The 23,182-nt window shown below is 40.0% G+C and overlaps 1 protein-coding gene across 1 annotated transcript in view; it reads right to left on the bottom strand.

The window, feature by feature from the left end:
* The window catches only part of PLXNB2 (plexin B2), a 329,693-nt gene that overhangs the window by 209,254 nt on the left and 97,257 nt on the right, over window positions 1-23,182 (bottom strand). The window contains exon 2 of the mRNA XM_063309588.1: window positions 11,340-11,521. Coding sequence (XP_063165658.1) covers window positions 11,340-11,353 — 14 coding nt within the window. The 5' untranslated portion in view covers window positions 11,354-11,521. The remainder of the gene's footprint in view (window positions 1-11,339; window positions 11,522-23,182) is intronic.

The raw sequence follows: 23,182 nt of genomic DNA, 5'->3' as shown, positions 1-23,182 counted from the left end.
CTTCTTGGGGAAGGTTGCTAAGGATTGCTGTAGGTCAGCAGTTACAAGGATTTTAGAAGAAATTTATTATATGGAAGCCTTTGGACAATTGAATGGATAGACTGAAGAATGATTAAAATAGTCATTAAAATCTCCATACATACTTTCCAGAATCCTTTTAATAAAACAGTAAATCATTAGGATCCTACATGCCCAAGGCCACATTGAGGATTCATGCTTGAAGTTACCTCCAAAATTGTACAAGAGCACAAAGCAGAGACATTCAGTCAGGAATCAGCTGACTTTTAGCTGATCTATTTATTGTAATAATCCCCAAGCTATGTGCAAAGGCAGCTGGTTCAGATACCAGATAATTCTTCTATGTATCCCTACTAGAGTGACTGAACAGTCCCATTATATCAGATCCAGCAGTGCAGCAAAATTTTGCAATCTCCAGTACAAAATGCCAGAAAAAAGACAGACAAAAACACAAATCATACAGAAATATGATAACAACCTCGCCTGTGGCTAAGTATTTTGGCATCGCAGGAACCTCTAATCAAGAAGTTTGATTTTTGTCACATCCTAACAGTTGTCTCATAACAGTTTTGGTACAACCACCATGCAGATTATATTGTCAACAAGAAATATACATAAAGTGGGCAAATCTTCTTGATTCTTATTTTGCAACATATTCCATTGTCTGATTCATTGGGTCACATGTGTGCCAGCCTCTCTTCCTTTTTCTTTTTGCAAAAAGAAAGAGGAACAGTACCCTGCAATCTAGTCATCAGGCTGCCAGTAACTTAATGGCCATTACTGTGAAGAGATTCTTTTGCCATATATATGAAGAAAAAAAAAAGAGTCAGGGTATCATTGGGCCTTTGAAGGATAATAATGTGGTTTTACCCTGCAATTAAATCAGTGCAAATGTACAATTATACTACCAGATTCAGCTGCAACCTTTCAGTTACACAAATGCAGATGAAGTCCCATGTTTAAAAAGAAAATATACTGAAGGAGAACAATTATTTGTTTAATTTGCAGCTTTACAGTTATTTCCCAAACGCAGAAGTTGTAGAGTTTGGGTAGAAACTATTCAGTACTGTTAAAGGCTGTCAAGTCCTACTCTGCTTCCCACAACAGATCAGAACTGGTTTTCACATATGTTCTATCAAAAATCTCCAGCAAGTTTTCCCTGGCTTTATCAGTTCTATCAATATTCCAAGCAAACATGCTCATGTAAGCAGAAAATAAATATCCACCAAAAACATTTTAAAAATAGAAGTATTATTAGGATTTCATTTATACTGTCAGCAAGAAAGGTTTCACAAGACGTTTGTTTATGAAGCTTTCCATCCTTCCCCAACCATATTTTAAAAGGCGCAAGTTGAATCATGACTGTTCAATCAAACATTCACACCATTTTAAAAAATGACACAAAAAAGGAAAATAAATGGAGGAGCATTCAACCCACCAAAGGACATATAATTGGCAGTAGCTGAAACAGTTAACTCATCTCTAAGTTACTGGCTTCTCTGTCAGTAGTTTTTTGCTCAGCTAATTCTCTACTGGTTTACTGTGTGTTTTAATTTCTTCACTGACCTGTATGGTTTGATTTTCTTCCAGAGATTTACTGATAATCAGGAAGTAGATCTTTACATTATTAATCAACCTTAAGGCAAGCTACAAAGTTAGGAGTACTTCAGTCCACAGAGGTGGGGGTGCAAATTCAAGGCACATTAAAAGAACTGCAGATATAGTACCATGTTCTACCATTTCCCATAATTTAAGCTGGGTATCAGAAGGGAAGGAAGAAACTCTCAGAAGAGGAAAAAAATCCTTCTTTTGACGTTGCTGTCTGAGAAAGAATGAAATAAACTGAATTGGGAGGATTCGGAAGCAGAGAAAAATAGTTCAATCTAGTCCCGAACGTCTAAAAAAGTATTTGCCAGATTTTCCCAATTTTATCCTTTCCCACTGTCATAAAAAGAATCAGTCTAATCTATGAAGAGCTGAAGCTTTCTGAACTGTATAGTTGTTTGCCCCATTTATCTAGTTTCTATCCACAGACCTTTGGATCTTGAATTCTTGCATCTAGTAAATTGAAATATTTAAGCAGGAATTGTAATTCTGTAACTAATAGTAGTTCCTCTTATCAACCCCTAACCTATACTGAATATTAGGTTACTGTAATAAGAAAAATATTTTAATCTTCATTATTTTTCTTTCCTTTTCTAGTTTTAATCTATGTAGTATCAACATAATTTGCACTCTGAAAGCTCTATGATTGCAGAAATGAATTCTGCCAGACCAATTCTTTCCAAGAATCAATATGTCACAGTAATACACAATAAATGTAAGGAATTTGACACAAGAGCTTCTCTTACATTGCAACAGGAAAAAATGTCTGCCAAAAGGCAAATATTCTGCAGTATGGAAGTTACCCTAGTCATAATTCACAGTTTTTCGCTCCAGCGAAAAAGAAATTTGCATACGTTTGAACTCAAATAGTGAGATTATTTACTATGCAGTACATAGAAAATTAGTGACTTCATTTCAAAGCAAGATTTCAATTTTTTCAAACATCCACCATGCCTCATTGCACCGCATTATTTTCAGACTTCTTTAAAAACCCCATAACACACTGTCCTTCTTTAATAGCTTCCATACAAGATGCAAATAAATCTACTGATTATTTCTATGTCCTCTTTCCAATTCTATAGGGAGCCTCCACCAATAAGGGAATGTTTTGTTTGTCTGTTGAATGAATTTTCATTCTGCTAGTAGAGTAGGCAATCTAGCTAGCTTCTCTTGGGACCTATTCCTTCTCCATAATTGGAAAAAAGGAAGTTCTCCACTAGCTGGATGTGGTATAATAACCACCATAAACCTATGTTCCAATATCAAAGAAACTAAATGTAAAGCTTTTAAAATGAAATACACTTGGTCTGGAGCAATGGGAGAGAAGGGAAAGGAGGTTGCAACAGGCATGTCATTAAAGCACTCCAAAAAGTTAATCAATTTATGTTCACTAATAAGTTCTAATTGAACAAGGTTGTTTAGAGGTCCAGCAGCACGCTTTGATGATTTTCCATGTTTTCTCAAAGTCAAAACTTCTTCCCTGCTCCTCCTAACTAACCTCATCAGCAATTCCCAGGTGAAGTATTTTTAGTAGAGCTCATTGGGACTGAAAATGCATCCTTAATGCATTCTTTTCTCCACAGCAGAAAAGGGAAACACTCCCCCTATAAAATACCAGCTAATTTTCACAAGCTATTAGGCAGATTAAGCAAATCTAATGGTTAAAATAATTCATTTCAGTAAGGATTAATCAAAATATTAAATGGAATAACCTTGAGAAACTGGCTTTTATTTTATCCTTATCCTTTACCATGAGATTTGGATTATGAATGGAAAAAAGTCCTTTAAATTTCAAGGGTCTTACATTCGACAATATTACACTGCAATATATTATTTCCCTAGTATGTTTCAGTATTGTTAATATGCAGGTTCTTTTGTAGTGGTGATGCTTACCAAATAGTGATATACCATGGTAGTCTGATGCCAGGACTACATGGGACGTATATTGACTTTTAGCTCCTGAAAAATCTGAACAAAAATAACACAGGGAATCAATTTAATTCTGAAAGTGGCTTGCAAACCTAAAAACTATTTCATATTGTTGGAGTCTCTCTGGACTGTATTTGCAGCATAGGTTTTCAACTGGTCATACTGGTCATGTAGTAACAAATAATAAAAATATTCCAATTCCAACTCTTCCCACAATTAGACCCTTTCCCATTTTCTGGGTCCCTCTCAATTGTCACTCAGTATTCCACAACCACTGAACACAATTTTTTTTTTTTAATTTTATCAGATTTATACACTGCCCATCTCACCATAAAAGTGACTCTGGGCGGCTTACAAATAAAAATTATAAAACCATTATAAAAATAGAAGAAGATAGAAGAGGGGAAACTAAAAGGTGGAGAGAGCATCTTTCAGCCACCGACCAGCCCCAAGGCTGCCTACCACTCATGGATACCCAAGCTAGTTGGCAAAGCCAGGTCTTGACGTTCTTCCTGAAGGCCAGAAGAGTGGGGGCCAACCTCACCTCAGGGGGCAAGATGTTCCACAGGGTGGGTGCAATGGTAGAAAAGGCAACCGTGATTAGCTATTTGGGGGTATGTTCCCCTTCCCTCAGGATTACTTTTAAACATGGGATCTGACCCAGGCATATAGAGCCTGGCTAGAATTAAGTCACCACTTGCTCAGAGACCATTAGGAAGTATGGATTTCACAGTGACTACTATCCACCATCTCTATAAAAAGATTACATCTGAAGAATTTGCTAAGTGCAACTTATTTTGCTTAAGATTTTTATTATTATTATTATTATGGGTCAAATCTAGCTACAAAAAGAGGTTTAAAATCTCTGAAATTGGCATCATGCTGGAAATGTGAAAGTGACTTTTAAAAATAAAAACCACACTTAGCAGGGCAGCTTCTATCCCATTTTTCTGGTCACGCATCCTTCAAAGTACGAACTGTTAAACCTTGTTCCCTTCATTTAACCACATTGTCTGAATCTAGATTCCATAATTAAATTTTCTCTCTCGTTTTGCTTTTCAGGTGCCTGTAAATTACAGGCAGATGTTTTCATCAAATTATTCCTTAGGGAAAGTTTAAACCTCTGCTGCACTATCTATGCTAAAACAAAAAGCACTTCATTTGCAGCTGGTTATGTGCATCATGACAAAATCCACTTGCTTATTAACAACTAGGAACGCCAAATCCACTTAGTTTTCTCATGGTGTTATTTCATTTCTCTTACTATGGCTGTCTCTATTATAAGATTCTCCCTTGTTTTTCAGCAGGACTCATTTCCTAAAAGGTTTGATTTGTGGTCATTAATATACTAATGCCCAGCTAGGTGGCAGCACTTAGCTGACCTTGGCTGATCTTGAAAGGCTAAGCAGGGTCATTGTGTCTGGGCTGGCACTGGGGTGGGAGACTACCGGGGAATACCAGGGCTGTAGGCTAGACTCAGAATTTAAAAACATCACAGAAATAAGCAAAGGCAAATCATTCTCATGCTGTTGCCAAGAAAGTCAGTGGGAATGGAGCTTCTTAGAGGAGGCATTACTTTCACGCCCACCCTCCAAAAACATAGCTGGTAGTTTTACATTAAGAGTGGAAACACAAACCTAGAACTGAGGCAGACAGAGCAAAATTTCAAAGAACTTGTTGCAAATTTTTATGACTCATCAGACAAAACAAAGCATGCAAGGACCTTCCTGTGAACTAGATCATTTGTTTTCTTTGTTGTTCAAAGCATAATTAAGGATAAAAAGATAATAGCTACTCTATGAGATTGGTTCTTTCAGCCAGATAACTGCAAGCAGCATTCAGGTAAACTATGCCAAGCTTCAGTACTACAAAAGAATATGGTAAATTGCTCTGAAATCTGTACGATTAATTATTTCCCTGCCTGTTAATACAACAGCGTGTTTACCCTAAAATGTAGCTGCTATTAAATTCCCCATAGCGTTAGAGGGATTTAATTGAACTAAGCTTGCAACCACTTGTGATTAGCAAAACTTGGGTCTTTCTAGCCTCTTTGGATCTTCTTCTTCCTGTGGGTATTTGCAGTAGGTAGACAGATCCCACACTGTCTCCTCCTCCTTTTTAGTGATCTTGAATCAGCCTGCAATCTGTAGTTCTTCAGCAGTTTGAAACTGGCTGATTTCATGTTTGCTCGCTAGCCGTTTTAATTCGTCTCCTGCTTGAAGTCCAACATGCTACTGGTGTCTGTCAGCTCCTTAACCCATCTCAACTTCCCATAAAAAAGAAAGAAAGAAACATGCTCTTCTTAGCTCTTTTGCTGCCTCAAATTATCACAAGTTTAGTTTTCATATCACAGCAGGATGGCAGATTGTGTTTATTTCTTTCATATTGTCACGCTCCTGACAAAACTTGTTTTCCACTGTTTATGCAAGCCCATACTAACAATTGTGGGCTTGTTTAAGATTTATATCCTGCCTCTTATAGAGGAGCTCAGGCGGCATATACAATGGTCTCTCCTCCTATGTTTTCCCCACAGCAACTACTGAGGAATGTTGGGCTGTCTCAAAGTCACTGGGTCCCAAGTCACCCAGTGAGCATCTGTGGCTGAGGGTATCCCCGCTGCCAGTCCAATCCCTTTACCACCATACCATGTCAAACCACTTCCATATTGTTGTCAAAAACCACCACACTGCACACTGTGGAAATAAATTGGACCAAATGAAAGCCCTCCATCATTATCTTTATACAAGAAAGCCATATACAAGGAAATAACTACTATAAATTCTTAGCTTATAATGGATTAGAGTTGTTAAACTGTGGCAAGGTACTAATCTAATAAATAAGCAAATAAATCCAGTAAGCACGTCAAGAAGGTTTCAAAACAGGGAAATGACAATTGTGTGTTTTTAAAATGATCTCAGCTTTTGAATGACTATTTAGAAAATATATATGTGCCACAATATAACACGTTATACAAGTTAGCAACATACATGTAGCCAATGAAAGAAATGCACTGTGTTCTGCTTGTCTTTAAAGCTATGAATACTATAATCTTTTTAACCCTGTCATCTGTCTTGCAGGACAGGTCCTATGATATCATGGCTAATACATTTTTTTCTCTTTACCGGTTAGCTTTCTCTATTTATTGGTCATGAAATAATTATTCCATAGCATGTAACATGAAGTCAGCAGGATTCAAGCTTGACTCAAAGGACCCTTTACTTTTACTCTAAGAGTATAGGCATAGATCGGCCACCCCAAATACTCTGCTGAACCATGGGTATGTGTACCATGCTGAAAAGCATTTCTGATAGGACCATCAAAGCAATTTCAAGAAAAGGCTGCATGCATCTTTCTTCATATCTCAAGAAAGGCACCTCAAACTTGGTTTCAAAAGTCAGGGAATAGACCAAAATAATATTTCCAAGTAGCAGACCATGTTCCATCTTACCATATGTTTTTAGTCCATATATAACAACAACAATTCAGCTAGGATTTCTATTACTGATAGCACAGCTACAATATACCAAAAAGTATCTTTGATACACTAGGGTGTCTTCTATCAAGAGAGCCATATAAAAAACCATAATATCTGCATGGGTCGAAATTGACTGTGACTACCTATGGAGACAGATAAAAGGAAACAGTTCTTCACAAAATTGAATTCTAAACTCACTACATAAGATATGATGATGGCCATGATGACTGAACAGAATCTTCTCCAATATCCAGAGGTACCATAAAAGAGTTACGAATTCTACATTACATCAGTTCCTGAAATGCAATACTTGATGATACGTTAAATGTTACATTATTTAAAATATTACATTGTTTATAGTCAGTGAAGGACAACAAGACTTTTAGTATTTTTTGATGTAGGCTGAAGCATCTTATTAAGTAACATGAAAAAAATTCCAATCACTAAACCCTCAAACCATAATTATTTATTTATTAGATTATAGAATGTTAACTTTCAAAATCTCTTGAAAGGTTTCAAAGCTGTTCATTTTAATGATAATAATGAAAGGGTTGCTCATTCTTGGGATTATTGAATGTATGCATTCTGATAAACTTCAGCAAAGGATCGTTACCTTGTCATGGTGCTGGAGCTTGAGCACCTCAATGATGCCATGAGCTAAACCGTGAAGGGCCACCCAAGGTGGGAAGGCCATGACAGAGAGGTCAGACTAAATGCGATCCCTGGGGAAGGTAATGGCAACCCACCCCAGTATTCTTGCCGTGAAAACTAAATGGATCAGTACAACCAGAGATATGTCAGTATACCATCGAAAGATGAGACCCCCAGGTTGGAAGATGGCCAAAATGCTACTGGGGAGGAATAGAGGATGAGTTCAACTAGCCCCAGACGTGATGACGCAGCTAGCTCAAAGCCGAAAGGACGGCTAGCGGCCGACGGTGCTGGTGGTGAACGGCGAATCCGATGTTCTAAGGATCAACACACCATTGGAACCTGGAATGCAAGATCTATGAGCCAGGGCAAATTGGATGTGGTTATTGGTGAGATGTCAAGATTAAAGATAGACATTTTGGGCATCAGTGAACTGAAATGGACTGGAATGGGCCACTTCACATCAAATGATCACCAGATCTACTACTGTGGACAAGAGGACCACAGAAGAAACGAAGTAGCCTTCATAATTAATAGTAAAGTGGCTAAAGCAGTGCTTGGATACAATCCAACAAACGATAGAATGATCTCAATTCGAATTCAGGGCAAGCCATCTAACCTCACAGTGATCCAAATATACAACCCAACCACAGATGCTGAAGAAGCTGAAGTAGAGTAGTTCTATGAGGATCTGCAGCACTTACTGGACAACACACCTAAAAGAGATGTTATTTTCATCACAGGAGACTGGAATGCTAAGGTGGGCAGTCAAATGACACCTGGAATTACAGGTAAGCATGGCCTGGGAGAACAAAACAAACCAGGACATAGGCTGATAGAATTTTGCCAAGACAATTCACTCTGCATAACAAACACTCTTTTCCAACAACCTAAGAGATGGCTTTATACATGGACTTCACCAGATGGACAACACCGAAATCAGATTGACTACATCCTTTGCAGCCAAAGGTGGCGGACATCCATACAGTCGGTAAAAACAAGACCAGGAGCTGACTGTAGTTCAGATCACAAACTTCTTCTTGCACAATTTAGGATCAGACTAAAGAGATTAGGGAAGACCCACAGATCAGCTAGATATGAGCTCACTAATATTCCTAAGGAATATGCAGTGGAGGTGAAGAATAGATTTAAGGGACTGGACTTAGTAGAATGGGTTCCGGAAGAACTATGGACAGAAGTTCGCAACATTCTTCAGGAGGTGGCAACAAAATACATCCCAAAGAAAGAAAACCAAGAAGGCAAAATGGCTGTCTGCTGAGACACTAGAAGTAGCCCAAGAAAGAAGGAAAGCAAAAGGCAACAGCGATAGGGAGAGATATGCCCAATTAAATGCAAAATTCCAGAGGTTAGCCAGAAGAGATAAGGAATTATTTTTAAACAAGTAATGCGCGGAAGTGGAAGAAGACAATAGAATAGGAAGGACAAGAGACCTCTTCCAGAAAATTAGAAACATTGGAGGTAAATTCCAGGCAAAAATGGGCATGATCAAAAACAAAGATGGCAAGGATGTAACAGAAGAAGAAGAGATCAAGAAAAGGTGGCAAGAATATACGGAAGACCTGTATAGGAAGGATAACAATATCAGGGATAGCTTTGACGGTGTGGTCAGTGAGCTAGAGCCAGACATCCTGAAGAGTGAGGTTGAATGGGCCTTAAGAAGCATTGCTAATAACAAGGCAGCAGGAGATGACGGCATCCCAGCTGAACTGTTCAAAATCTTGCAAGATGATGCTGTCAAGGTAAATGCATGCTATATGCCAGCAAATCTGGAAAACACAAGAATGGCCATCAAATTGGAAAAAATCAACTTATATCCCCATACCAAAAAAGGGAAACACTAAAGAATGTTCAAATTATCAAACAGTGGCACTCATCTCACATGCTAGTAAGGTAATGCTCAAGATCCTGCAAGGTAGGCTTCAGCAATTTATGGAGCGAGAATTGCCAGATGTACAAGCTGGGTTTAGAAAAGGCAGAGGAACTAGGGACCAAATTACCAATATCCTCTGGATAATGGAAAAAGCCAGGGAGTTTCAGAAAAACATCTATTTCTGTTTTATTGACTATTCTAAAGCCTTTGACTGTGTGGACCATAACAAATTGTGGCAAGTTGTTAGTGGTATGGGGATACCAAGTCATCTTGTATGCCTCCTGAAGAATCTGTATAATGACCAAGTAGCAACGGTAATAACAGACCATGGAACAACAAACTGGTTTAAGATTGGGAAAGGAGTACGGCAGGGCTGTATACTCTCATCCTACCTATTCAACCTGGACGCAGAACACATCATGCGACAAGCTGGATTTGAGATATTCAAGGCTGGAGTTAAAATCGCTGGAAGAAACATTAACCATCTCAGATATGCAGATGATACCACTTTGATGGCTGAAAGCGAACTGAGGAACTGAGGAGCCTTATGATGAAGGTGAAAGAAGAAAGTGCAAAAGCTGGCTTGCAGCTAAACCTCAAAAAAACCAAGATTATGGCAACCAGCTTGATTGAGAACTGGCAAATAGAGGGAGAAAATGTAGAAGCAGTGAAAGACTTCGTATTTCTAGGTGCAAAGATTACTGCAGATGCTGACTGCAGTCAGGAAATCAGAAGACGCTTAATCCTTGGGAGAAGAGCAATGACAAATCTCAATAAAATAGTTAAGAGCAGAGACATCACACTGACAACAAAGGTCCGCATAGTTAAAGCAATGGTGTTCCCACTAGTAACATATGGCTGAGAGAGCTGGACCATAAGGAAGACTGAGAGAAGGAAGAGAGATGCTTTGGAACTGTGGTGTTGGAGTAAAATTCTGAGAGTGCCTTGGACTGCAAGAAGGTCAAACCAGTCCATACTCCAGGAAATAAAGCCAAACTGCTCACTTGAGGGAATGATGTTAAAGGCAAAACTGAAATACTTTGGCCACATAATGAGGGAGAGGGAGAGTGGAAGGCAAAAGGAAGAGGGGCCGACCAAGGGCAAGATGGATGGATGATATTCTAGAGGTGATGGACTCATCCCTGGGGGAGCTGGGGGTGTTGATGACTGACAGGAAGCTCTGGCGTGGGCTGGTCCATTAAGTCATGAAGAGTCGGAAGCGACTAAACGAATAAACAACAATTCTGATTAAATGTATTATTTTTACATTTCAAAAATATATAAAAATTACTTGTTAATTACAGTAAAATCTCAATTTTTATTCAGTGATCTTTGGTTACAATCGACAAAATTTTAGTTTGGACTTCACTCCCAAATGGGAGTGAAATGGACAAAGTCTACTGTTTCTAAAGCAGTTCAGACAACGTAGCTCATGCCATTTATGATTTACATATTTACATATTTATTTATTTATTTATTTTATTTTCTATCCCACCTTTATTACTACCTAATTGAGATAGTTATTTCATTTGTGTAACTATATATTAACACAACTATAGTTAATTACACAATTAAGCAAGTAATATACATTGTCACAAATTTATATAATTTTCATCAGTTACATAAATTTTGATTTAATAGAGATTCAGCTTTAATGGTCAGGACTTCTCCCTAGCTGGTCCATTAAATCAAGGTTTGGGTATAATTTCTTACCAAAGCTATGTTCTTATATACCATATTAAAACTTTTTAGAAAAAAATGAATTATTACCTGTAGTGATTCATATGACAATTTCTTGAGAACTGGGAAGAGACTTATCCCTGCAGGCTTTCTTCAAATACCATAAAATGCTCTAAAAACAGGAAGAATTGATGTCTCTAAGCATATCCATGGGAAATTTTACTGGCTCCCCCAGCGTTCAACAATACTAGCTCTGGGTAGGTCTGCCAAATCTGCCAATACAAAAATGAGAAAAAAATTATACAAAACTCCAAATCCAGATGAATGTTACAAAAATATGTTTATAAGACATACTAGATCTGACAACTCTTGTTCTTTCTTTACTAGCTACTATTTCTAGATCCATATTTCTATTTCCTACCTAATGAAAATATTGTTTGTTATACCACCTGGCTCCTTTCTCCATAGAACAGAGTTTAGGTCTGGAAAACCTGTTACGAATACCACCACCATTATAAGCCAGATCGTAGAGTACTAAATTGGAGTCTTTTCTTATACTAAACCACATCCTGAACTGCCTTCCCAGAGAAACTTAGCATATTCATCTCAATGGCCTTTTCAGAAGGACCATTAAGGCTTTATAATTCCATACAAGCTTTGAACAAAATTGTAGCTGTTAATTTTATGATGCTCCCCACTGTTCATTATAATACTGCAGATGACTACTTAATTATTTCAACATTTAAGTGGTATAGCAATGTCCATGGCTTAGGTCCAAAGTATTGTAAGAGGAAAGAGGAAATGCATTTGTGCTATTCGAGTGTGCAGAAGCCTTCTCCCACTAGTATAAAGGAAATATAGGATGATATTTTTTAAAAAATCTTGAGAATAAGCTTTGTGTGAAAAAATACTTTGCTAGTCATTTGGAACAATGGAGGAAGGACTACTTTTATTTTAAAAAATATTTTTTCTGAAACACTGTTTTGGTAACTTAGAGACCTGTGAACGTTAGAGACATGCTAGTAGAAGGTCATCTTTGCATCCAATTTATTATTTGACAAATTTTAGCTGTTCTGAACATTGGACAAAGAATGGCTTTTGATATGGTGAAAAATTCTAATTAAAGAATGGAAATAAAATTACAATTAGATAAAAATAACGGTTAGTTTTCCTGTATATCCTGAATGCTCATTCCTCTTCCTCAAATATTATTAAGATGAATTATAGATTTAAATTGAGTATTTTTAAATAGCCCAGTACACTGCAATTAAATAGCTATTAACAAAAATAATAAATTCTGTCAAATTCCCAGAAGAGAAGATGATGTTCTCCAGACTGTATGTACTCATCAAAGTTTATAAAACTTTAAACCATGACAAGTTACTATATGGTAAAAATGCAAAAGTACAATTTTTAAAATTCAGATATCATTGAAAATCAGTGTCTGCCATAGGCCTATTTTAGTCTAAAATTCTCAGGACTATTGCTCACATGCAAGAACTGGCTTCTGGCCAGTAATCTGACTTCTTCAAGTAGTCCTTAGTGAATTCATATACAAATTATGAATCTGAATTATGCACAAAGCCAGTTTGGAATTTGCTAGAGCTTACGGAATTCTTGACAAAAATCTCAGCCTTCACGCATTCCAAAAATGATTAGGAGCAGTTGACACAGAATCTGTGATTGAACCAGGAAGGAGTGTGAAGGTTACCTGACACCAAGTGAGAAAGTGGGTGAGTTGTGAGAATTCAGAGATGCCCATTTGAATAGCTCAAGCTTACAGGTTAAATAACAGTTTAACAGTTTCCATGCTTTGCACACATGGCTTATTAATTGAAAGAAGGGCTTATTAACTGGCAGACATAAAGTGATGACAGAACTGTTGTACTACCGTCCAGAAAACAGTGTTGAATGAAAGTTGAAGGCTGTACCCATGTACATGTATACCATGTACTGTACCTGGCATAGCTCTTGTAGAAGAATTCTACAAACGTAAAAGGCAAGTGCTGTTTAAATTATAAAAGAATGGAGGGGTCTCTTCAAAGGTGTCCTGGCACTGGGGAAAAAGGTAATAATATGCTGTCCTACGTTAAGTGCATTCTGGTGATAGGTTTGGAAGGAAAGTAGTATCTGGACAAATAACTACTTTATACACAAAGAGAATGAGGAAAAAAGGTTCTTTATGCAAGACATATAACTTGCCCACTCAACAATGCCATCTTCCCTGACAGAAAATAAATGGTAATAGTGGCAACCAAATCAAAATGTTTTGATGTTAGAATGGGAAAATGAGAGAAATACGCTAGGCAGGGGCAGATGGAAATACTGGTGGATAAAGATGAAAAAAAGTTGGCACCACCTATTAGTGCAGAGAAGAAAAAAGAAATGGCTGTGAAGTACACTTTTGTAAAGGACAGTGTCAAGTCACAGTGTTTTATATTGCTTCAAGTCTAAAAGAAATGCCAAAACATGACGAATCTGATATTGCACAGAATTAAAATGATGCTTTTGTGCAAAGCCCATAAAAGATGACCACTTAAATGCATAAAGACCTCTTGAGGAAAGGGTCCAAGTAATCAGCATCTTCTCTATCTTTGTTCTAAGGAAAGGAAGGATCAAATCCAACAAGCCCTGAGACAAAGGGAATTGAGACCCAGGTGGTACACCTGCCCCAGTGGAGAATAGATTGGAATGGTTCAGAATACAGAGATAGTTCCAGTCAGTGAGACACAGCAGAGAACCAAACAATAGGTACCACACTACCACAATGTGATTACCATGTGGTTGGGCAAATCTCTGTGGACCTTTGCAAGTACTTCTGTCAAAAGGCAAATCTCTGCAAAAATATATAGGAAGGTACAGTACATTTCCAAAGAACAGAAAGAACTACTGTAGAGGATTATTGTGCCCTGAAGAAACAGCTTGTCCCAAAATATGAAGAGACTGAATTTGTGGTTGTCTTGGTGGGATTTAATAAAGATATAGTTGTGGCGTGCAGTGTTAATTGTGGTGGTTGACTGAGCATAGCTAAGTTGGTCATCCAGGATATTGTCATTTTCTTTGCTAGGTTAAATAGGAAATGTAAGCTGCCTTAGTGCCATATAGGAAACTGAGACATAAGGCTGAGTGGACCTTATGCCACTTTATTTATGAACCAGATAATTGTAGCTCTGTTTGATACAATCCGATCAGTTCATCCCTGGAGGAAGCCCTTGAATAATCAGAACTCCTTCTAAGTCATGAAGATACTCCAATGCTTCTAATACAGACCAAATGCCCTGGATATGAAGAGATAAAAAAGTGTTCTGCCTTCAAACATGAGTATGTCACTGGCAAGGATGTGTGTCATGGATAAAAGGACAAAGGCTATACACTTATCTGTAAACAGTCACCGGAGGATGAACACATTGATGCAAAGTTAAACTGAGAGATAGAACTATCTGACATCTAAACCCAATGCAAACATGCTACTCTTACGAGGCCTGCAACCAAAGAAAGGCAAAATGAACAAGATGTCACAGCCACCATGTGGACCAATAGCTGAAGGATGGCTCTTAGTCTCACTTGCATGCTAAGCACTGTGGCAAATGTAGCCATGGGAGTAGGAGGAAGTAGCATTCTTGGAAACATCAACTGTCACCCTTATGAACCAGATAACCAATGCATAAGAGAAGATTCCTCATAGTTGACACAGAGCTAACTCCTTAAAAGGGGAACTATCTATCTCTCTAAAATTGAGTTCTGGGCCTGAGGGGGATCTAAAGGAGATTAGGTAGTTTTGACAGATAACTCAGAAACAACTAAGATGGCACTAGCAGAGATGGAGAAGGCCAGCCTGGAGAAGGACTCATAGTAGCTGAAGCTGCTACTGGAGAAGCTACATGGCTTTTATCTGAAGGGTGGTATCTTGATGACTGATACTCAAGAGTCATGAAACTGAAGAAACCGTGTCACCTGTCAACTGGCCTTTGCTCTAAGTCTCTATGGGCTTAGTTTGAAGAAAAAGAATTAAGCACTATGTTCCTCTAGTATCTCTTTAAACAAGTGATATCTGTTTTAATAAAGCAAATATTTGCATTTAAATAATCAGCCTATGGGACATGAAATATGTGACTCATCCTGTCTCAGGGCAAATGCTGCCCTTTAGCTGTGAAGCACTTAGAATCACAGCAATCCTCATAAATTCTTAAGCCTATTTATTGAAAAATGACCACCACATCTAGCTCTTATGACATTTTATAATCAATGGCCAAACAGATCATTGCTAGAGGTATATGAAATTATTCCCTTATGGCCTCCATGTTTTGTCTTCAACATAAATTAAGACCAGGCATGAAACACATACTTCAGATACCAGTGGTATGTATTTCTGTTTCTGACATTAGATTCCTCATTCTCTTACTGTACAAGTATAATTGTGTATTATTATTATTATATTATTATCATTATTATTAGCAACATAGCCTGTTTCAAAGAGAAAAAACTAAGGAAAAAGTATTGCCCTCCTTTCCCCCTCCCCTGGACAAAAGTTATCAAATTAAATTTGTTTTTAGCATTGGAGTCTGCTCCAGAAAATTTGATAATCAATATTACTGTAAAATAATCAGGAAAAACTAACCTTAATTCTTATGCAAATACCCACACACACACACAATGTGTGTGCGTGTATGTATGTGTGTGTGTGTGTGCGTGTGTGTGTGTGTGTGTGTAAATTAACGTTAGCTGATATGTCAACAGTATCCATCTCTTAAATCACTAAGTTGTATATTATGTATGAATCATTACAGTAACATGCCCTCCTCCCAATATTGACTTTTACCCATTTCCTGCATTTTAGTGTTTGACTACATATATTTCATTACCTCATCGAAACTGAAATCCCTGCTTAAAATATTCTTTAACTCTACCTTCAATGAGGAGTGATTTAAAAGGGCTTCCTGCCACCACTGGTAACCTAGTCCACCCTAGGGAGATGTTTATCTTTAACGTCTACCACACTGACTTTCAGCATGCATGCAGAATAGAGTATGTGCAAGCTTATCCTGTACTTTTCTGTCAACAAGAGAACACTCTTGACTTGCAACAGAGACTTTCGTGGTTATACTGATATCTCATTCTGCTTGGAGGGCAGACTCCCCAGCATTAAAGAGAATTGAACAGCCCTTGAGCCACTGTGATACACCAAGAAACCTACATAGTTCTCATTCATGGCCTGGGGATTAGTAAAATTAATTTCTGGTTTAATATAGATGCCAGTAGAGGAGGAAAAGGAAAAAGAATCTCTATAATCCATCAACAAGTACTCAGAAAATCTTGTTCAAGTGATGAACAAGTACTTTCTCTATTTTAAGATAACAAAATTAGGTATTAAATATTAGAAATTGTCAAGAGATTATTATTCCAATCTTTTCAAAAGGTTTGGAACCTTTGGAGTTTTTAAATAGTTGTGATGCTGTTTCACCTTGTGAAACTGTTTTATCTCAGCCTACGAAATTCCTTGTCTTAACTGTCGACAGTCAAAGTAGCCTCTCATAAAACAGACTTTCAATGGCTGCTTTAAATGACGCCATTAAATGAGCTTCAATTTCCCCCAAGAATCACCACTGGAGTAGGAGAAAAGAAAGAATAATTACATATTTGTCTGGAGAAAAGCAAAGTCTCCACATTTGCATATGCAAGAGAACAGTTTTGGGCAGCAGCTCAACAGGCACTGGTAGGAGGTCGTAAATGAGAAATTATTGCACAGAAGGGATACTTGGTCTTTGGAAGAAAAGGAAGTTGGAGGACAGGGCTGTGTTTGGCACCCTGATGCCCTAAGGTTTATGCAGCAGAACAGATGCCTATCTTGGTGGAAGCAGTTTATCTGCCATTCCTGCTAAAGGATTCGTTGCTGAACACTGAAATATTAAGAAAAGAGGGAGAATTCATGGTTGCTAAACACAAAAAGAAAGCTTTCTTGAGAAATGCTGCTTCACTGGCTGCTGCTTTTTTTTTTCCTGGTTATTGGAAAAGGTGGTACAGAAAGCTTATTTTCTCTGGCACCTATTATGAAAGAGAAATCAGACCACAGCTGAAAATGCCTCCAGAAACACTAAGTGAATCATCTCCGTATTCACAAAGGACACGAAGCACCAAGGCAGGCGCTGCAAGTACAGACATGATCCATTTACACCCCCAAGCAACAATGCCATTCATGTGAAATGATTTTAAAAAGTTGAAATCAAGAAAAACATCGTCTTGTGGCAGTCTAGCTTTTCATCTCTCTGTCTGTCCAAGATAACAGCCTACTGTATTCTGCGTATTTTTCCTCTTAGCTTAAACCTGTGAAACAGAACAGGAAAGCAGAAGGTTCATTCCCTTTATTTAGGCCTGGGACACATTTAGTACTACATCTAGACACACTGGGGACCATGGTACCATGCACTCAGCTATCTCCATCTGCCACAAGAGATGTGCCCCTTAGATAATTCTACTGGCACGACTGCTCCTATCAACATACGTTGTTGCACACTTCCCTATAGGCAAGGGCAGGAGAAAGGATTAGGAGGAAGAATAAGAAAAAAATCAGGGGTGCTATTGCCTTCCTTTTTTCCACTGATTTGTCTCTCAAAATTTCCTATTCTTCCCTTACCTCCAAACAGGCTTGCTTTCAATTCTGTGTGTGTGTGTGTGTGTATGCACACACGCGCATGCATGTGCACCTGTCCCAGTAGTTTTCTTGGCAAGGTTTTCAGAAGTGGTTTGCCATTGCTTCCTTCCCAGGGCTGAGAGAGAGTGACTGGCCCAAGGTCACCCAGTTGGCTTTGTGCCTAAGGCAGGACTAGATTCTCGGTCTCCCAGTTTCTAGCCCAATGTCTTAACCATTACACCAAACTGGCTCTCATGCTTTCAATTCTGGGGGAAACAAATAGAGAAGGGACAAATAAATTGGGATGTTTAGCCAAGCTACAGTATAGGCATGCCTGACTGGTACTAGAACCAGTGGTCTAGTGGTTAAGGTGTCGGATGAGGAGTGAGATTCACTCCAGTTCTACTTCCTCCCCTTCAGAGAAGTTCCTTGGGTGACGTTCAGCCAACCACCTGCTCCCAGCCCGACTTATCTCTGGCCTTAGGCTATAATAAAGTTTACCTGTTGTTATTTGTCATAGGGTTATTGTGGGAAAAAAATCACAGAAGGAATTGCTACGTATGCGGTCTTGAGCTCCTGAATGAAAGGGAACATTAATGTAATGAATAGTTAAGAAAAAATAAGCTAGGATGTTCAATTTGCCATGTGCATTCTTTTGCCCCCTTAGTAGGAGATCACAGGATTTTGAACATTTAATATCTAGTTTTTACCTAAACAGCTATGAAAAAGGAATGATCTTAAGATATTTATAGTCTGCCCGTTGCCGAGAGGATCCATATAAATAAAGTTAAAAACCAAATAAAATAAGTAATGAATTGCTCAAAATCACACACTCAAAAACTACATAGTAATAAACAAGAATCACAGTCAGAGAGGGCAAAAGGCATGGTCAGTTAGTCGAAGAAGGCCAGATCAGGAACAGAAACTGCGAAGACTACTGGAACTCTATAGTTGTTTTAGGGTGTAATAACAGAATCTTGAAAGTCTGCTAGAATTTTCATCTTCCCTCTACTATACAGAATCAAGGCAGGGTTAATTTTGACTCTCTTTCTCATGCATCCTCCTTTCCCATAACTATGTTGTCTTTTACACTCTTGTTTATTATCTCTTAACAGTTCTGCTGACAGTTCATACATTCCTTTGTCAACTTTATCTCTGCATTCCTGTGCTGGAAGCTAAGTCCCACATACAAAAAGCAGGTCTTCACCCAAAACAGAAAGGCAAATAATGTTGGATACAGACATACTCTCTCCAGTGAAAGGACTATCCATAACAGGGAAGGCTTCTTGATGCATTTTCATTATAAGATGGGTATGACTTGCGTGCCAACAGCCTTTGAGAAACCAGGAATAAACAGCAACTTAATCAAGATATTCCATGTCTTTTTCAATATACCTATAGATGAGCATCCACCAAATATAGTTGTAAGGATTGCCTACCCTAATAGGCTCAGACTCACAAGCAGGAACTTAATGATATCTGATTTATTAAAGAATAGTATGCAAATACAGAGAAAGCTGAGAATGAGCAAAAGCGCGCCAAATACAAACTAAAAACCCTCGGCTCAAACGTAATCCCTCCCCTCGCCTGCCGTTGCAAACTTCCCCCCCCCCCCAGGTGCTGGTAACCGTTTCTGCTGATGTCCTGGGAAAGGAACCTTGAACACACGAGATAACCCAAACACATTCCAATCCAGCTGCCAACATATAACAATCCCACGAGATGGAATCCTCCTCCCCTCCCAGACGAAACACGCATCAGCCAAATGACATGCGAAACGTTACGATGTAACGGTAACATTGGAATGGTGAACATGACATACCGCCCTCCCCCAAAAACACTAAGGAGCAGGTTTCAGAGGATAAGCTAGATGAAAGCGTCTAACTAAAACAGGACAGTGAACATCACGGGCAGACACCCACTCAGAGTGGGGAAAGTGTTTCCACCGAATGAGGTACTTCAGGGTGCCACGAAGTTGGTGAGAATCAAGGACCTCCTTCACCTCAAAATGTTGCTGTCCGTCAATCATGATCGGAGCAGGAGGTGGGGGTTGCGGATGCCAAGATCGGAGTGGTTGACAGGCTTGAGCAAGCTGCAATGAAAAACAGGATGTAAATGTTTCAGATTGTGTGGCAAATCCAGTTTAAATGTGACAGGGTTCACAACTCCCACAATGGAAAAAGGACCAACCAACTTAGGAGCCAACTTCTTCGAGGGCTAAGGGGATTTAATGAACTTGGTGGAAAGGTAGACCTTATCACTTTAAAAGCAGGTTGAAGGGCTCGTCACTTATCGGCGTGCAGTTTATAGGCAGATTGGGCATCAGCCAACGCCTGTTGAATCACTGGCCACGAATCAGCCAGGTGAGCAGCCCAATCAGAAGCAGAGCAGGGCTGTGTGGAGGGTTGAGGCAAGTCAGGAATGGGAACAAAGTCCCGGCCAAACACAGTACGGAAAGGGGTGTGCCCTGTGCTCTGATGGGCGGCGTTGTTATAAGCCACCTCAGCAAAAGGAAGCAGATCAACCCAATTGTCCTGCTGATAGTTGACAAATGCCTGCAAAAATTGCTCCAGGGTCGAATTAAGAGCCTCCGTAGATCCGTCAGTCTCCGGATGCGACGCAGTGGACAACGCCTGCTTGGTGCCCACCAGCTTCAAAAATGCCCTCCAAAATTGGGAAGTAAACTGTGTTCCGCGGTCCGTGATCAAGCAGGAGGGGCTCCCGTGAATCCGGTAGATGTGGATTAGAAAAAGGCGGGCCAATTGCTGCGCAGACGGAATGGAAGCACATGGAATGAAATGGGCTTGCTTAGAAAAGTAGCCCTTTACCACTCAAATCACAGTCTTTCTCTGACTAGGAGGCAAATCCACAATGAAATCCATGGAAACCTCCTCCCAAGGATGGGAGGGGCTGGCCACCAGCTGCAGCAGCCTTTGCGGTTTGCCCCCCTTCCGTTTAGACATGGCACAGACAGGACAAGAAGCAACATAACTTTTTACATCACGTCTCAATGTGGGCCACCAGAATTGGCGGCGCACCAGGTGCAAGGTTTTGACAAATCCAAAATGACCAGCCACTTTATCATCATGAGACCTAATCAAAATTTCCCTTCGCAAACTGTCAGGGACATAGAGGCGGTTTTGCTTCCAAGCGAAGCCTCTGTCAAATGTAACATTGTCTCTATTCGCTTGCAACCAAGTGTCAGATTTCAGCTCTAGCAGAAACTGTTGTTGCAATTGCGAGGGAACCGGCGTTCTTCCCCCAGCCGGTGAAACCGAAACTGGGGGCAGCTGTGCACAAGTCTGACTGCGTGTGACCGCTTGCAACACCAATTGGGGTGCTGTCCACATGGTACCCACAACGTCAGGTACCTGGATCAAATCCTGGGGCAGGCGGGAAAGCACATCAGCCAGGAAGTTTTTCTTGCCCGGATTGAACTTTAACTTAAAGTCAAAGCGACTGAAAAATTGAGCCCAGCGGATCTGCTTAGGACTGAGCTTACGGGGCGTGCTGAGCCCTTCCAAATTTTTATGGTCAGTCCAAACTTTAAAAGGAAATTTAGTCCCCTCTAAGAGGTGGCGCCATGCCTCCAAAGCATCCTTGACTGCAAAAGCTTCTATTTCCCAAACATGCCATTGCCTTTCCGTCTCGGAAAATTTCCATGACAGATATGCACAGGGCTTCAGGCGGCCACCAGCATCCGCTTGCAGCAAGAGCACTCCAATTGAGAAATCGGAAGCATCCACTTGAACCACAAAGGGTTTAGTGGGATCAGGGTGTTGAAGAATGGGTTCAGCAGCGAACAGGCTTTTGAGTTTGTCGAAAGCCAACTGGCATTCAGGTGTCCAATTGAGCAATGCCCCCGGGTTCTTCACCTTGCATGTGTCCCCCAACCCCTTCATACGTAACAAATCAGTGAGAGGCAACACAATTTCTGCGAACCCCTGGATGAATTGGCGGTAATAGTTGGAAAAGCCAAGAAAACTTTGGAGCTGCCTGTGGGTACGTGGGCACTCCCACCCCAAAATAGCTTGAATCTTCGCAGGATCCATTTCAATGCCCTTGTCAGAGATCCTGTACCCCAGGTAGTCAAGCTGAGTCTGATGAAATTCACACTTAGAAAGTTTAGCATAAAGCTCAGCCTTTCTCAGTTTGCTAAGCACCTGTTTCACCAAGCGCTCATGTTCCTCCTCCGTTTCAGTATAAATCAAAAAATCATCCAAATAGACCAGTACACCCTTGAACAAATGTTCATGTAACACTTCATTGATCAATTGCATGAACACCCCTGGTGCCCCCGCCAACCCAAAAGGCAAAACCTTGTACTGAAAAGAACCTAGAGGACAATTGAAAGCAGTCTTCCATTCATCCCCCTCCCACATGCGGATGCGGAAATAGGCTTCCTGCAAATCCAGCTTAGAGAAGATTTTCCCCTTAGTCAGATGTGCTAACATGTCTTTTATTATTGGCAGAGGATATTTGTTTAATATCGAGACTGCATTTAATCCGTGGTAATCTGTACAAAGTCTCAATGTCCCATCCTTCTTCGCTCGAAACAAGACGGGGGCACCCACTGGCGAATTTGCTGGTTCAATAAAACCCCTGGCCAAGTTTTTGTCCACAAACTCCTGCAATGCCGCCAGTTCCTTTTGCGACATGGCATAGATTTTTGGTTTGGGCAGTTGCGTGTCGAGGACCAACTCTACCGCACAGTCAGTTTTTCGATGAGGTGGAAGTTGGTCCGCTTCCTTCTCACCAAACACATCCGCAAAGCTTTGGTATTGCTCCGGCAAGCCCTCCAGTGGGGTGACAGCGAAATGCGGGGTTGCTGCTGCCGCCCTCCCCACTGCAGCCTCCGGAGCGTCATCCTCCCAAGGGGCTTGATAGAAACCATCCCCAAAAGTCAAAGTCCTGTGCACCCAATTTATATATGGGTTTTGTTGGACCAACCAAGGAATCCCCAGAATGACTAAGGGACCCCCCACAGGCGCCACCACAAACAGCAGCCCCTCACGGTGGCTGCCCATTTGCAACGCCACCATGCCCGTGAAATGGGTGACTGGCTTCCCCCCCGTCGTAGAACCATCCAGCTGGGTGAAAATCATGGGACGTTGTAGTGGAAAGCTGGGCAACTCCAAAGCAGCCACCACGTCAGGGTGCATCAAGCAACGCGAACACCCTGAATCGATCAATGCCCAAACTTCAATGGTTCTTGTGCGGGAGCCTAACTTCACTTTAACGGTCAGTGTGGGATAGTTGCCACTCACCGAAATATGTTCGCGCCCATCCTCTACCACCTGCCCAC

The sequence above is a fragment of the Candoia aspera genome, chromosome 7 (genome assembly GCF_035149785.1).
Source record: "Candoia aspera isolate rCanAsp1 chromosome 7, rCanAsp1.hap2, whole genome shotgun sequence".
Taxonomy (NCBI): domain Eukaryota; kingdom Metazoa; phylum Chordata; class Lepidosauria; order Squamata; family Boidae; genus Candoia; species Candoia aspera.
This window is presented reverse-complemented; position numbering and strand designations above follow the sequence as displayed.